The 15,143-nt window shown below is 29.3% G+C and overlaps 1 protein-coding gene across 1 annotated transcript; it reads left to right on the top strand.

The window, feature by feature from the left end:
• Window positions 1-5,294: 5,294 nt before the first annotated feature.
• LOC120079735 (LRR receptor-like serine/threonine-protein kinase IOS1) lies at window positions 5,295-13,904 on the top strand. Its single transcript, XM_039034089.1, has 14 exons — window positions 5,295-5,299; window positions 5,379-5,557; window positions 6,361-6,895; window positions 8,528-9,012; window positions 9,759-9,897; window positions 10,031-10,102; window positions 10,453-10,524; window positions 10,651-10,731; window positions 10,891-11,048; window positions 12,057-12,310; window positions 12,436-12,565; window positions 12,661-12,723; window positions 13,184-13,376; window positions 13,505-13,904. The coding sequence occupies exons 1-14, from the start codon at window positions 5,295-5,297 to the stop codon at window positions 13,902-13,904; spliced, it is 2,766 nt and encodes a 921-aa protein (XP_038890017.1).
• The last annotated feature ends 1,239 nt before the right edge of the window (window positions 13,905-15,143 follow it).

Raw genomic sequence — 15,143 nt, 5'->3', positions numbered from 1 at the left:
GAAGGATTTGATACTTGAAAATTAGGAGACCTTACAATGCTTATAATTGTTTCTCTCATAGTTAATTGGATTTGAGATAGAACCTCATGTTAATAATATTAATGATAAGAAATTTAGTATTATTTGTTAGAGATTTGCTGATTGTCTCTATATTTTTCTACGGCAGCTTCTGTCGGGTTTTGTAGTTGTCTCAAATGATGTCTTAAACATCTGCATCAAGCATATCTAATTACTGCATAATTTTTTTATTTTCCTAATCTTGAATTTATATGCATAATATTTTTATTTCCTAATTCTAAAAATCTCTGCAGAAATATATTGGTCAATATCTTTTTATGGTGCATTTTATCTTTTTAAAAAAGAAAATATTTTCTAGACATTCTTTCCTTAACTGGCCACGATCATTTTAAGACGAATTCTGATCTTCTTCGAGGGTTTCTACTGAAGAAAATCAGACATGAGAATTTTCATGAGCAGCAGAATGATCGTTCCAAATTCCATTCGTATTTGAACATACACAATTATAATCAAGAAACAGAAACTAAGTGGTCATGCACAAAACGAAATTACAGCATGCTTTAAAAAGATCAAGGGAAGAATTATATATACCTTTGAAGACTCATCTTCAAACTCCCTCGATCATGAACGCTCGTGCAAAGTCCAAGATTGCAACTCACGAACGCTCGTGCATACTCCAAGATTGCAACTCGTGAACACTCGAACACAGCGACTGCAACATAGCACGATCACAGTGACTACGAACACAGCGATCTCCAAGATCACAAACACAGCGATCTCCAAGATCATGAACACAGCGAACGACCTCCAAAAACCTTGGCTTAGCCGAGTTGAGTACGACACCACCACAATGGCTATTTTGGTATTCTTGGTGTGAGAATCCAGAAGTGTGTGCTCTGTGTGGACTTGATTAGAGGAATAACAATCATGTAAACGATTGAGCAAGTGGGAGATGACAAAGGTCTATCGTATAGATGATGCCCAATCGTTTAACAAATGTTATGCGATCGTTTAGTAAAAGCTCTGCGATTGTTTAGCTAAAGGCCAGCTGAGTGAACTATCGTGTAGTGTCACTCCATGATCGTCTAGCCTCTCTTCAGTTATCGTTTAGTGAATCTAATCTACTTGACAGCCTTTCCGTGAGTAATTTCTGAGAATGGAAAATCTCTGACAACAACTACTAAATTTAGGGAAAAAATTTCCTTTTATCTCACAGTTACCATAAAACTACCAATAACCTCCTACTCAATTGGTTATTAGAGAAAAAGAGATAATTATCCAATAATTAATATTATTATAAAAATATATGATAACCAACTTACTATAGTATTTTTATTTATAACCATAGCTCTTTTTCTATTTTATGGTACTTAATATAAATCTCATTTACATTAATCCTCTACTTTATGTATCTTATACATCACACCGATCATATCATATATAATTGAATTACCTCTTGTCAATTTGAACATTTCAAATCAACACCAAGAACTGATTCTCAACTTGAATCCATTGAGCTACCAAGGGTTATGAACCTGTAGCTCGAAGCTCCAACGAAATCTACCATCTGTTAACTGCCAAACACTCTACTAAAGGCCGACAGCTGAACTCTCTTTACTACAGATATATTATGTGTCCATATCAACCAATCAACAGCGCGATAACCCTTCACAGATCGCTCGTAAGTACAGCTGGGCCAATAACCGTTATGCCCCTATAGTTACATCTAACTCCTTAAGTACTATTGGTCCCTCTAATGAACATAAATCATAGTCCTACTATAACTGAATCCCCCCCTTCAAAGAGAAGTTGTGGCCACTATGTTTAAGACCTAGAATCAGCCCTTAAGGGAGCAATCTATCTACTTACCCCTACTTCGGGGAAGGTAGGCATGTTGAGTTGACAATCTAACCACTCTCACCCATATTAAGCAAAGAACTGCCCTCAAAGACAGAAGTTCTCAAAACACTCAAGATTGAGATTATGTCACCTATGGTCATTTAGGTGAGATGTAAGTCTCCAATATCAACAACGTTATATACAGAGACTAGTCATCTCGTGGTCCAGTCTTATACAAACTCTTTGTATAGGACACCCTCACTCGCATGTCTCCACATGAATGGTCAGGATCTACCATCTGTAATAGTTCACAATACTTGCAAACCTCTACAAAGCGGACCGTATTCGTAGTGTCACTAGGATCAGGTATCCCTCATTAATCTTTATACTACAGACCTTTTTAGGTTATCATTTAAGGCATGATCCACTTGTATATCTCATATACATGCTTAAGTTTTCATACAATAACCATGAAGCTTTGTTTATTAGATATGAGTAAATGCCAAATAAAATAGCTCTTATTTTATTCATAACAATGTGTACAGATTACAAACTACAAAACTTCGGGAGAATTATGAAACTAATCCCAACAGCTACATTTGTTAACTATTAGAAGAGTGTAATTCTTTGTGATCAAATAGTGCATCATTTTGATTTGTTCTGGCAACTGATTTGTTCTTGACGTTCGTTTTCTGCATCGTGGGTTTTGTCGATCTTTGCCCACTTTATTATGTTGTATATATCTTTTGGATAAATCATTCAAAGAACTTGAAGATATTACTTGCCTTAAAGGGAGCTTAAGGCATATTTGAAGAGAAGGGATTCTCTATCTTAGAGGGAGCTTAAGACTTCATACTAGATAAGGATTTCTCTATCTTAGGGAGGTCCTAAGATTCATCAGTGAAGGGAGTTCACTGAGTTGCAAGGAAGATAATCAAGTGGAGAGGAGTCTCACACACTATTGGAAGCTGAAGTGTTCAACACTAATATTATCATATTTAGGGGGAACCTAAGGTCATTTGGGAGAGAGTCTCACATCTAGGGAGAGCCTAAGTGACTTATGAGTTGGGCTCTATGTGAGTCACTATAGTAGTAAGAATATTACAGATATGTACTATATTGTAATTGCTTAACTCTTTAATATTAGTGAATTATATTTTTTAGGCACATTGTCTCCTAGACGTAGGTGGTTTATCGTCAAACTGGGATATCAATTCCTGTGTGTTTTTACTTGTTTTCTTGTTGTTGGTATTTTGTTGTTACAGTGTTTGTTAGTTCTTTTCATTTAACCTCTATATTTCGAGTTACTAGTCATCCTATCACATTTTTTATTATTAAATCTAAATATTCATAATATCATACAATGCACCTATTAGTAATAATAAGAAATATTAAGTCAGTTAAAAGGTGAATGATGATTATTAATTTAGATATTTTTATGCATTTTTTATATTAGTATTTTTTAAAAAAATATCAATGGATGCGCATCAATATTTCATTGTTATTTCTCAATAAATAAATATATATATACATACATTTCATCGTCTTTTTTATTCACACGTAAAATTGAAGATTCGACATTTACATTTTCTTTTCTTTTCTTCTTTTCTTATATAAAAAAAATTGATACTAATATTTAAGACACTGAATCAAATTGACATACAAATATGTTAGTAATCATGAAATCTATAGTTCAAATCCTTTTACCTCAATTGTAATAAAAAAAATCATTTAAAACTTTGGGTTAATTATACATATTGACATATAACTATTTATAAATCCGATCATTTTGAAAGAAAAAATGTTCGTGTTTATACTAAAATTAGGTCAGCCGTGAAAATACACGCCATTTAAAAACGTACCAATTGAGTTGACTTGTTATTTATTTCGAAAATAATTTCTCTCATTATTTGAAATTTTTGTCATCCTTGAAATCTATTATATTATTTAATTTAATTTTTTTTAATTATTTATTTGAGTTATTTAATGCCACGAACTAGTCAAATATGCGAATGGTTTTTTATATTCTAAAAAGACAGCTAATCATCACAAGAATATTATCTCCATACCCTCACCAATCCACAACATGATTCATCTATAACATTATCATAAAAATATTGATCAATTGTTAGTTAAAAAAAATAAATGATATCATTTCTCGGTCTCCTATAATTCCATTTTAAAAATGATAGTTTTACTTGGAATTATCTAGTTTCATTTTATTAGATTGTTGTTTCAATTTTGATTTAGTACTTAATAGAACAAAGAGGTAGAAAAATTAGAGTTTAACATATATAGTTTGGGTTATGGTTAAAGTCATAAATGATGTTGATTTATTTATTAAATATTAGTTCTTTAACAATTTTGTTTAGAGTTCAAAAAAGTCAAATGAGATTATACCGACATTTTATCTCTGTATCAAATATGAAAAAAGAATACATGAGAATTTGAACATCTCACATTTTGGTCGGTATCATAATATACCTTAATTAGCATAATTATGTCAAGTCTTTTTTGTAAATACAAAAATTGCAGAGTGCATACCAACACATATCAAAAAACACATACATAACTCAAGAGAAAAGGTCTCTAGGAGATGAGTCTCCTTGAATCTCCTCAATAGAAGTCACTAAGAAACATCTCAAACCACACAACTTGACTAACTATCTAGGAAGGACGAAAGGTAGTCCCATAGACTCCCATAGACTCAAAGATATATTACGCTCACGACAAAAATGCTAGATAACAACATACCAATCAATTCTTTAAACCTTACCCCTAAAAAATCTGACATTACTCTACTAATTGGTTAAATGGGCATTAATTAGTAGAGTTACATTAGATCTTTTCTTATTTTTTTAGCACACCAATGGTAAAATGAATATATATATATATTAATATTAGCATTAAGTTAAGATGATAATGACAAGATATGCATAGATAAAACATAATCTAGGCTTCGTTTGGTATCTATTTGATTTTTTATATTTTGTTTTTAAAAATTAAGTCTATAGATACTACTTCCATCTTAAAATTTTTTTTATTGTTATCTATTTTTTACTAATAGTTTAAAAAGTCAAGCTAAATTTTGAAAACTAAAAAAATAGTTTTTAAAAATTTATTTATTTTTTAAATTTGGCTCAACTATTGTAGCTAGTAAAGATGCAAATGATCAAATATGAAGTAGGTTACGGAAGGATTGTTATTTTAAAATAAAGGTGAAGTAGACGTAAAATTACGAAAGACTTGGGGGTGCATGTATTCATATAATATATATATATATATATATATATATATANATTTTGGTTGACCATTCAAAGCCAAGTTGGCAACAGGTTGAGCCTCACCCGGAATGATCATATTACATTACAATCTGCCAGATAGTTGACTTTTGAATATAAGGCAGTCTGTAATTAAATTTTAGAATATAACAAAACATGGCGTAAATGAGATTCTCTCATAATTTCCAAGTTTTTTCAATGCACATCTCATTCATTCTTCTTTGCTCTTTAATTAATTAGTTTGACCAATTCCTTTGAAGAAGCAAAAAAGCCCATAAATTGTTCGACGAAATGCCTCACTCTTTCTATTCATCATCTTAATCCAATGGCAACATTATTATTCAACGCCTTCCTTCTTGCCTTTCTCCCCACCTTTTCTCTTCTCCATTTGCTTGTTCATGCCCAAACCTCCCAAAACGGTCTGTTATCTTTTTCATATTCTTGTTTCTTTTCAACCATTCTAATGTGTTTTAGACTATTAGATAAACTTGTGATTATGAGCCAAATTCTAATTCTTTACGACTGTTTAGACGAATACTCGTTTGCATTTCGTAAGATCTAATATCATATTAGATAACTATGTGGGTCCATCTCAAAACTAATAATTGACAACGAGAGGAGTAACTGATGACCATGTATTTATCAAGATTGTGAGGTCTCTTCATCTTTCCAATGTAGAAATTCTCAACACGTTCCCTCAAGATGGTGGCATTTTGGGGTTCATCGTTTTTATTGAGAAGCACACATTGAAAAAACCAAGGGCTCTCACACTTTTTATAAGATAGATAGACTATTCCTCACATTATCAATTTATTTTGAGATGCAACCTCATATTATCTAATAGCTCTTAAGTCGTTGTATGGGGATTCCAAATTTTTTACTTTTTTCTACTTGACCAAATACCCATTTAGTGTTCTATCTCAAAATCATTTGAAAGTGAGATGAGCATATCATCCTTTCATTTTTTTTCAATGTGAAATCCTCATTCCTTAGCATGTCCCCCTCAAGCTGATGTAGCCTTTTCAAAGTACATCATTCTTAGATCAGATCTTTTTTTCCCTCCTTTTTTCTATTCGTCAATGGAGATTTGAATCTTTGACCTTTTAGTCAAGGATATACACTTTTACACTAAACTTTTGTTGAATATCAAAGTCTATGGAGCTTAAACGGATAATTGTATCCTTAAATCTTCTAATTCTAGTAATTAACTGTGTTTGTTCAGGGTTCATCAGTATTGATTGTGGGGCAAATTCAAGTTATATTGCAGCAACTACGGGTATAAATTATGTTCCGGATTCAAATATGGTGGAAACTGGGATGGTAAATACTGTAGCAACAGATTACAGATTGGATAGTCTTCTTAAACAACTATGGACTTTAAGAAGCTTTCCTGAAGGGATGAGGAATTGCTACAACATTCCAGTCAAAATTAACACTAAATATTTGATTAGAGCCAGTTTTTTGTATGCAAATTATGATGGCCAAAATAGTGCTCCACAATTTGATATCTATTTTGGACCAAATTTTTGGACAAGAATAGATCCGCCAGAGGTACAAACTATTGTAGATGAGGAGATGATTCATATCACAACTTCAAATAAAGTGCAAATTTGCTTAGTGAATACAGGAAATGGAGTGCCATTTATTTCATCTATTGAGCTAAGGCCATTGCCAAATACAACTTATGTAACAGTGAGTGGATCATTGACAACTTTCTTGCGGTTGGATATTGGTGCTCCCAATGATACTTTCATCAGGTGACTACTAATGCCTTTTGTGTGTGTATATATATATACGAAACTCATTTTCTCGACTTTAATACATCTTTATTCTTTTCAAAGTTGTAATATATGTCTTTTAACGGTTTGTAAATCTTTGAAAATTAGCTTTAAAGTAGTAGAAATCTCTTTTCAAATTTTGAATAGAAATTGAGATCTAGAACAGGTCTGTCAGTGATTGAGAATATGATGTGTTTCAGGTCCCAATTTTCGTGACACCACCGTTCTTATAAATCATCTCGATTTTCATCCAAGATTTTAATAAATTCTAGTACTCCAAGAGTAGTTTTGAAATATTTATGAAGATCAAGGATTTAAGGGTAATATTACAATTTTTTTTTATACAAAAAAAAAAAAAAGCGGTTTTGAAACGAAGGACAAAGTCCAATGATATTTTTGTTTTTGGATTTGTAATTTTGCACTTGTTAATAAAGCATAAAGTTTTTTCATGGATAAGTTACAAGTTTAATTTGTAAACTCATAGTATCTTTGTATTTGGTTTCATAAACTTTAAAAAATTTAACTGAACCTGCAACTTTCAATTTTATGTAATAAGTGTTTAAACTTTAAAAAATGTTAATAGTTTCCCACATTTTTTATTTTATTATCCTTGAACTTTCAATCTTATTTCTAACAAGTCCTCACCGTATTCAAAATATATATTTTTTTTAAATTACAAATTATTTACTAGACAAAAAATAAAAAATTTAAGTAAAAGTTTCTATTAGACATATAAAATTCAAATCTCTAAATTTAATAGATATATTAGAGAATTTTATTAGATAAAATTGAAAGTTTAACTGTTTGGTAAACATTTGGTTTTTCATTTTAAATTTTTTAAAATTAAGTCTATTTCTTCTCCACTTGTTTTGTGTTTCTTAAGTAAAAAATGTTTAATTCTAACTCAAATTTAAAAAATAAAAAGAAAAAAAAACTATTCTTTTTAGTTTTCAAAACTTGGTTTGGTTTTTTAGAATATTAATAAAAAGTAGATAACATAAACAAAAAATGTAGAGATGGAATGGTTGTTTATTAGCTTAATTTTAAAAAACAAATACTAAACATCAAGCTTTGTTTAATAACCATTTGACTTTTAGTTTTAAAAAATTAAGCCTACAAACATCCCTTCCATCTCTAGATTTCTTGTTTTGTTATCTACTTTCTACCTTTTACAAACAAAATTTAAAAACTAAAAAAAAAAATTCTAAAAAGGGAAATTTTCAAAAATAGAAAAATAAGGAAAATTATTTACACAAAATAGCAAAATTTAATCAAGTCTATCATTGATACTATTTGATAGACGCTGATAGAAGTCTATCAATATTTTTGTTGTTATTTCTATAAATAGTTTGACATTTTTTCTATTTGTGAAAATTTTTCTTTTAAAAACTTGTTTTTGTTATTAGAATTTTAAGAAAGGTACTAACCGTGGTAAGAAAATGAGAGAATATAGACTTAATTTTAAAAAACAAAAAACAAAAAACGAAATAGTTACCGTAGGGGATCCAAATGATAACCGAATGACACAAATTAAAAAAGTTGAAAGAGAAAAGTATAGAATTTATGTTATATATATAGTAACATAATTATTATATATGGTTATGGTTTTAGATATCCAGACGATACATATGATCGTATATGGAGTCCACCAGCTGCACTCACAAATTGGAGTCCATTAAGTACTTCACTTACAGTTAACAACAATGACGAACCTGGTTTCATGGCACCTTCTAAGGTGTTAAGTACAGCTTCCACAGTCAAAAATGCAACTGCACCAATGGAATTCTTCTGGAGAGATGCCGATGCTTCCAATCAATACTATGTCTATATGTATTTTGCTGAAATTCAAGTCTTGAAGGCCAATCAATCAAGATTATTCAAAATCTATCTTAATGATAAACTTTGGATTAAAGATGATATTCTTTTTGAATATCTTACTGAAAATGTGGCTCGTAGCTTGGTTCCTTTGACAAGTAGTACTACTTATGACTTCAAATTCATCATGTCTCAAGCTTCAACTCTTCCTCCGATTTTGAATGCAGTTGAGATATATAAGGTCATCAACTTCCTACAACTCACCACTCAACAACAAGATGGTAACATTTTATTGTTATATACATTCTTTTTTTTGCTTATTTATATATCGTTGCAATATTACCCCGGTATCTTTTTATAAATGCTTTAAAACTACTCTTGGAGTAGAAATTTTGTAGAATAATGTTTGATGAAAATTGAGACTTGAAACGTTGTGGTTACCGGTGATCTGGAAACGGAATATTGAGACCTGAAATATACTGCTACACACCATTCCACGTCATTATTACACCCTTTCGAGTCTTGCTTTTTCATCCATAATGCTTCAAAGCTACTATTGGAGTAGAAATTTGATAGAATAATGTTTGACCTAGAACACATGAATTAGAACCTAGAATGATGCTATACCGTTCTACGTCATTACCACACCCCTTCCAAGTTCCACTTTTCATTCATAATTGTTTCACAACGACTACTCTTGGAGTAGAAAGGTAATGAAGTGTTTAGATGAAAATTGAGAATTGAAACAGCGTGGCAGTAATTTGGAACGAGAATTAGAATCCATAATACTATTATCATTCCACGTTATTGCCACACCCTTTCAAGTCTCACTTTTAATCTAAAATTTCAATGAATTTCTACTCAAGATGTAGTTTTGAAGCATGTATAAAAGGTCAAGAGGGCAATAACTATGGGGATATTTTTGCGCGTTAATCATGATAATTTATTTATTTATTTTTTTTTTTTTTGTAGTTTCTTTAGAGATGTATTTGAAAATTAAATGCCAAAAAGAATTTGTTAATTGCAGTTGATGCCATTGAATCCATAAGGAAATATTATGGGGTTACAAAAAATTGGCAAGGAGATCCATGTGCCCCAAAAACCTTTGCTTGGGAAGGTGTTAACTGTAGTTATGATGCTTCAAATCATCCTTCAATCACAGGGCTGTGAGTATAATAATATCTTTGCATTTAGTTAATTTTTGCTATCAATTTGTTGAAATTGGTTTCCTCTTATATATGTATGTAAATATGTATATATATGGAAGTATAGTATGATATATTTCAATTATTTTTACAGAGATTTATCATCAAGTGGATTAACTGGAGAAATTTCATCCAACATATCAAATCTAGCAAGCCTAGCAGTTTTGTAAGTGCTTTTTCTTTATACCTTATTATATTATTATTTAAAAAAATCCATATCTTATCATTTCAAAAGTAGTTTGAGAGGGTGAGGAATTAGTATTATCTATGCCCGATAAGTTTTTACCCACCAAACGAAAATAAATATTTTAAGAATATAGAGACCAAAAAATGAATTTAAAAAAAAAGTACATAGTAATTAAATATTATTTTTATCATCATCCAAAACAAGAATATTATTAAATGGATATTAAAGTTTCACCCAAAAAAAAAAGAATATTATTAATGAATTAAAGTGATATTTAAAAAAATGGTCACCTTACCAGAGATTGATAAATAATTACTCATTAATTTCAGGGATTTGTCAAATAATAGCCTAAGTGGACCAGTACCTGATTTTCTTGCTGAAATGCCAATGTTGACTTTTCTGTAAGTTCACTTTTGAATTCCATGGGATATATATATATATATATATATATATATTTAAATACGTCTCGAACCATATTTATCTTTGTGTATTTTACTAAATTATTAATTTAATATTAATCACTGCAGAAACTTATCTGGAAACAACCTATCAGGACAAATTCCTTCTGCACTTATTGACAAAAAGAACAAAGGCTCTCTTTCATTAAGGTGATTTCCTTTTGACTTTCATTAATTAAATCCCCTATAATTAATGCATGCTTAATTATAAATTAAAATTCTTTATTCTTTTCTTGGAAATGAGGGGGAAATCTTCTCATACCCATTTTACTAATTTTATTAACTTTTGATGAATGTTAATGTCACAAGTTTGGAGGGAAACCCTAATCTACAAGAGACAACACCAAGTGAAAAGAAGAAGAATAACATAATAGTTCCTATAGTAGCAGCAATTGGTGGTTTTTTCTTCATTTTGATATTGATTTTAGTTTCAGTTTACTTCATTCGACGGAAACGAAATTCTAAAGGTAAGTCAAAGGTTGATTCGTTTGATAGTGTTTTTATTTTTAGTTTCATATTTCTTATTTTCGATTTTTTGAGAAATAGTAGCATTATTTAACTGTTTCTGTTTTTGTTTCTTGTTTTTTACCTTTCATTCATGCGATAAAAACAACAAAGTCAAGATTTCTTGTTTCACGTTTATATTTCTAGGTTTTTTTTTTCTTCAAAATATAAATAAGAGTTTTTTTTTATATATTTTTACTTATAAAATATTTTACTTAAAACTTTATATGTTTTGAATAAAAAATTTCAAGCAGACAAGAAACCAAAAAATGTTACCAAACATGTCTATATTTGTATGACAAAAAATAACAAACAGATACTAAACACAATTTTTTTTCTTTTTCTTTATTAAAAAAATGAGAAAACAAAAATAATAAATGATTTTTGTGAATGATAAGAAATAAGAGTGATTTTCAAATATAGGAAAATGCATCAACTTATTTACAAACAGTGATAGATAGTGACATTTTGTTATATTTAAAAATATTTTCAATAATTTTATCATTTAAATGATAAAAATAATTATCAAACAAATTTAGTTTTAAACGATAAAAAAGAATGAATATACAAACTCATCACAATATTATTTTTTTAATTGAGAAAAAATAGTCCCCTTTGTTTCAAATGTTCACAAAAAAAATGAAAGAATCGGAAATAAGAAACGTGAAATAAAAAATAATTACCAACGTATATATAAGTTATCTTTTTATTATCGTTTTTTATATAAAAAATATAAAATTTTCGAAGATAGAAAAATGTCAAACTATTTACAGAAATAACAAAAAACAAAGATAGACTTCTATCCACGTCTGTTAGTGATAGATTTCTATCCGCCTCTATTAAAAAATATTACAATTTTACTATTTTGTTAAATAATTTCCGTTATTTTTCTATTTTTGAAAATCTCTCAAAAAAAAAAAAATCATTAAAAAAAACAATCTTTATTCATTAATTACCTGTAAATGCTATAGGTCCAATGATAGTGGATCACCATTCACCAATAAATTCTGAAGTTGAACTTCATCCACATGATCAGCCGCCATTGCAGTCACCAAGTCGCCAATTTTCCTACTCAGACATCTTAAAATTTACTAATAATTTTAGTAGATTATTGGGTGAAGGTGGATTTGGAAAAGTTTATTATGGTCTTATGGGTAACACTGAAGTCGCTGTCAAAATGCTCTCTCCAAAATCAGCTCAAGGATATAGAGAATTTCAAGCAGAGGTAAATATTTTTTTATCTTTAACACACCAATTATTAACTTTATTTTCAATCCTTATATTTATTATATTGAGTTCAAATTTTTCATTTTGTTTTTAAAAAGAAAAACTGTTAACTCATGAATACAGGTTGATCTTCTTTTGAGAGTTCATCATAGAAACTTAACTAGCCTTGTTGGATATTGCAATGAAGGGGAGACAAAAATGGGGCTTGTCTATGAATATATGGGCAAAGGAAATCTAGGGTCAATTCTTTTAGGTAGGAATTTACTAACATTTGACTTCAATAATTTTAATGTAGTAAGATTATTTTTTCAATATATAGTTGTTTTGATTTATATATTATATATGCAGATGGAAAAGGAGAGGTTTTGAGATGGGAAGAGAGACTTCAAATAGCATTGGATTCAGCACAAGGTTAGACAATAACTTAAATCATAGCTTTGCAAATATATGCTATATTAATTCATGTTTTATTATTATTAGGTTTAAATACTATTTTACTCTATGTACTTTTAGTTTTGGTTTATTTTAGTCCTTGTACTTATAAAATATTTGTTTTGGTCATTATACTTTCAACTTTTGTTCATTTTGGCCCATGTACTTTCAACTTTAGTTCATTTTGGTCATTGAACTTTACGTTTTGAAAGTAGTACAAGGACCAAAATAGACGAAAATTGAAAATATAAGGATCAAAATGAACATTTTCAAAATATAGATATCAAAATGAAACAAAACCAAAAATACTGGATCAAAATAGTATTTAAAGCTTATTATTATTATTTTTCTTTTACCGTTCATTTAATTTGAACCTCCGATCTCTTGGTCAATTTGACAGTCTTATATCCATTCTAATGAAAAGATTGAATGTTTGCAGGATTGGAATATCTACATAATGGTTGCAGGCCACCAATTATTCATAGAGACATTAAATCAAGTAACATTTTATTGAATGAGTATTTACAAGCAAAACTTGCTGATTTTGGCCTATCTAGAGCTTTTCCTATTGAAGGAGGTGCCACTCATGTGACAACGAAGGTGGTCGGAACTCCAGGATACCTTGATCCAGAGTAAGTCCTTTCCAAACCTATCTAGAGAAAGTCATTTCAAACATGCTTAATTAAATACGAGAAAATAGCAATTAAAATCTCACGTTAAAAGCAATAGCTAACTTTGATTTTTTTTTTTTTTTGTCTAGGTATTATACATCGTACAAATTGACAGAGAAGAGCGATGTTTATAGCTTTGGAATTGTGATTCTAGAACTCGTGACGGGGAGACCGGTACTAGTGAAAACGAGTGATAAAAGTCACATTATTCAGTGGGTTGATTACAACATTAACCAAGGTGATATATATACTATAATTGACCCAAAAATAAAGGATGAATGCAATACAAACTCAGTGTGGAAAGCAGTAGACATAGGAATGAGTTGCACTGCTATTAATCCTATAAGTAGACCAGCAATGAGTCAAGTTGTAAGTGAACTTAAAGAATGTCTAAACCTTGAGTTCAATCACAGAGCTCCTCATCAAATGGACTCTACAACTTCCATTTCCTCAACATTCCATTCTGAGCTTGGCCCTGTGGCTAGATAGTTTATTTTCTATTATTTTGTATTACAAAAAAATCCTTGTAATGGTTCTCCCTTTTTTAAGTTTTTTTTTTTTTTTCCAATTATTATGTCAAGAGAAATTAACTTGTCATTTTGTTTGTATGTACTAGATTACAAACTGCAATGTAGAATGTATGTGAAGCGTTTTGTTTTATTTATTATATTTATGTTAAATCATCGATTGGCTCAAACGTTTATATATACAAGTTATTAAATCGTGATTTTTTATTTTTTTGCAATAATGATAGGATGGAACATCTAACAATCAACGTTTGAGATGGTACATATTTTATTAGAGGAATTATAAGCTACAGTTGGCAATGTTGCTAGCTACTAATTATTATCTATATAATTATTGACAAACTTACAAAATTATTTATATTATGAGAGAAATTATATATTTTCATACTTTTATATCTATAATTCATATAAGAATTTTTTTTCCCTCAAAAAGACAATCACGTCAATATCATCTATGTAAAGTCAACGGTAATGGTTTAAAAGGCACAGAAGTATGACTTGATTACACGATGTTCATTTTGGTTGACATAGTCACTTTCCTAGAACTCAAAACAGTAATAATAATAAGGGTAATTATTTTAAATTATAAAATTGTTAAAAATATTTTTAAATATAACAAAATATCAATATCTATCAGTAAAAAATAGTGATAGATAATTATAAACTATTATCATCTATCAATGATTAACAATGATATTTTACTATATTTATAAATAAATTAATTCATTTTGTCATATTTAAAAACAATCCAGAATAGTAATGTACTTAAAAATAATAATAAATAAACAAAATAAGGTATCTTTCATATTATCTAGCCTACACCATTACAAACTACATAGTTTTTCTTTACCCGTAATAAAGTTTAGAGCAAAATATTCTTTTGTTCCTAAGAATTGAGTTTAGTATCTATTTAGTTACAGAAGTTTGTACATTATACTCTTTAAGGTTTAAAAAATAGTTATCAAGTTGATTGTTAGTTGACAAAATGATATAGTAGTGATAAAGTGACCAATTTTAAATCACTATACAAATTTTATAATATTTTATTGATATGACAATTTTTTTGTCCTTTTTTTATTCTTCAGTTCTCACTCTTCCCTTCTTTCTTTCTCTTTATTCTTTTTTCCTCGAAAGTCACGATGGAGCAGATTTATTAAGGGATCAGGATACACATGTCCTCTAGTCAAATGATGACGTTTTA

The sequence above is a fragment of the Benincasa hispida genome, chromosome 1 (assembly GCF_009727055.1).
Source record: "Benincasa hispida cultivar B227 chromosome 1, ASM972705v1, whole genome shotgun sequence".
NCBI lineage: Eukaryota > Viridiplantae > Streptophyta > Magnoliopsida > Cucurbitales > Cucurbitaceae > Benincasa > Benincasa hispida.
The sequence above is the reverse complement of the archived record's forward strand: the minus strand, read 5'-3'. Positions and strand labels throughout refer to the sequence as shown.

What these genes read in the sequence shown, in the direction of transcription:
- LOC120079735 (XM_039034089.1), top strand. An exon ending in CACCACTCAACAACAAGATG is followed by an intron (nt 9,013 to 9,758) that starts GTAACATTTTAT and finishes TGTTAATTGCAG; the next exon opens with TTGATGCCATTGAATCCATA. An exon ending in ACGGAAACGAAATTCTAAAG is followed by an intron (nt 11,049 to 12,056) that starts GTAAGTCAAAGG and finishes TAAATGCTATAG; the next exon opens with GTCCAATGATAGTGGATCAC.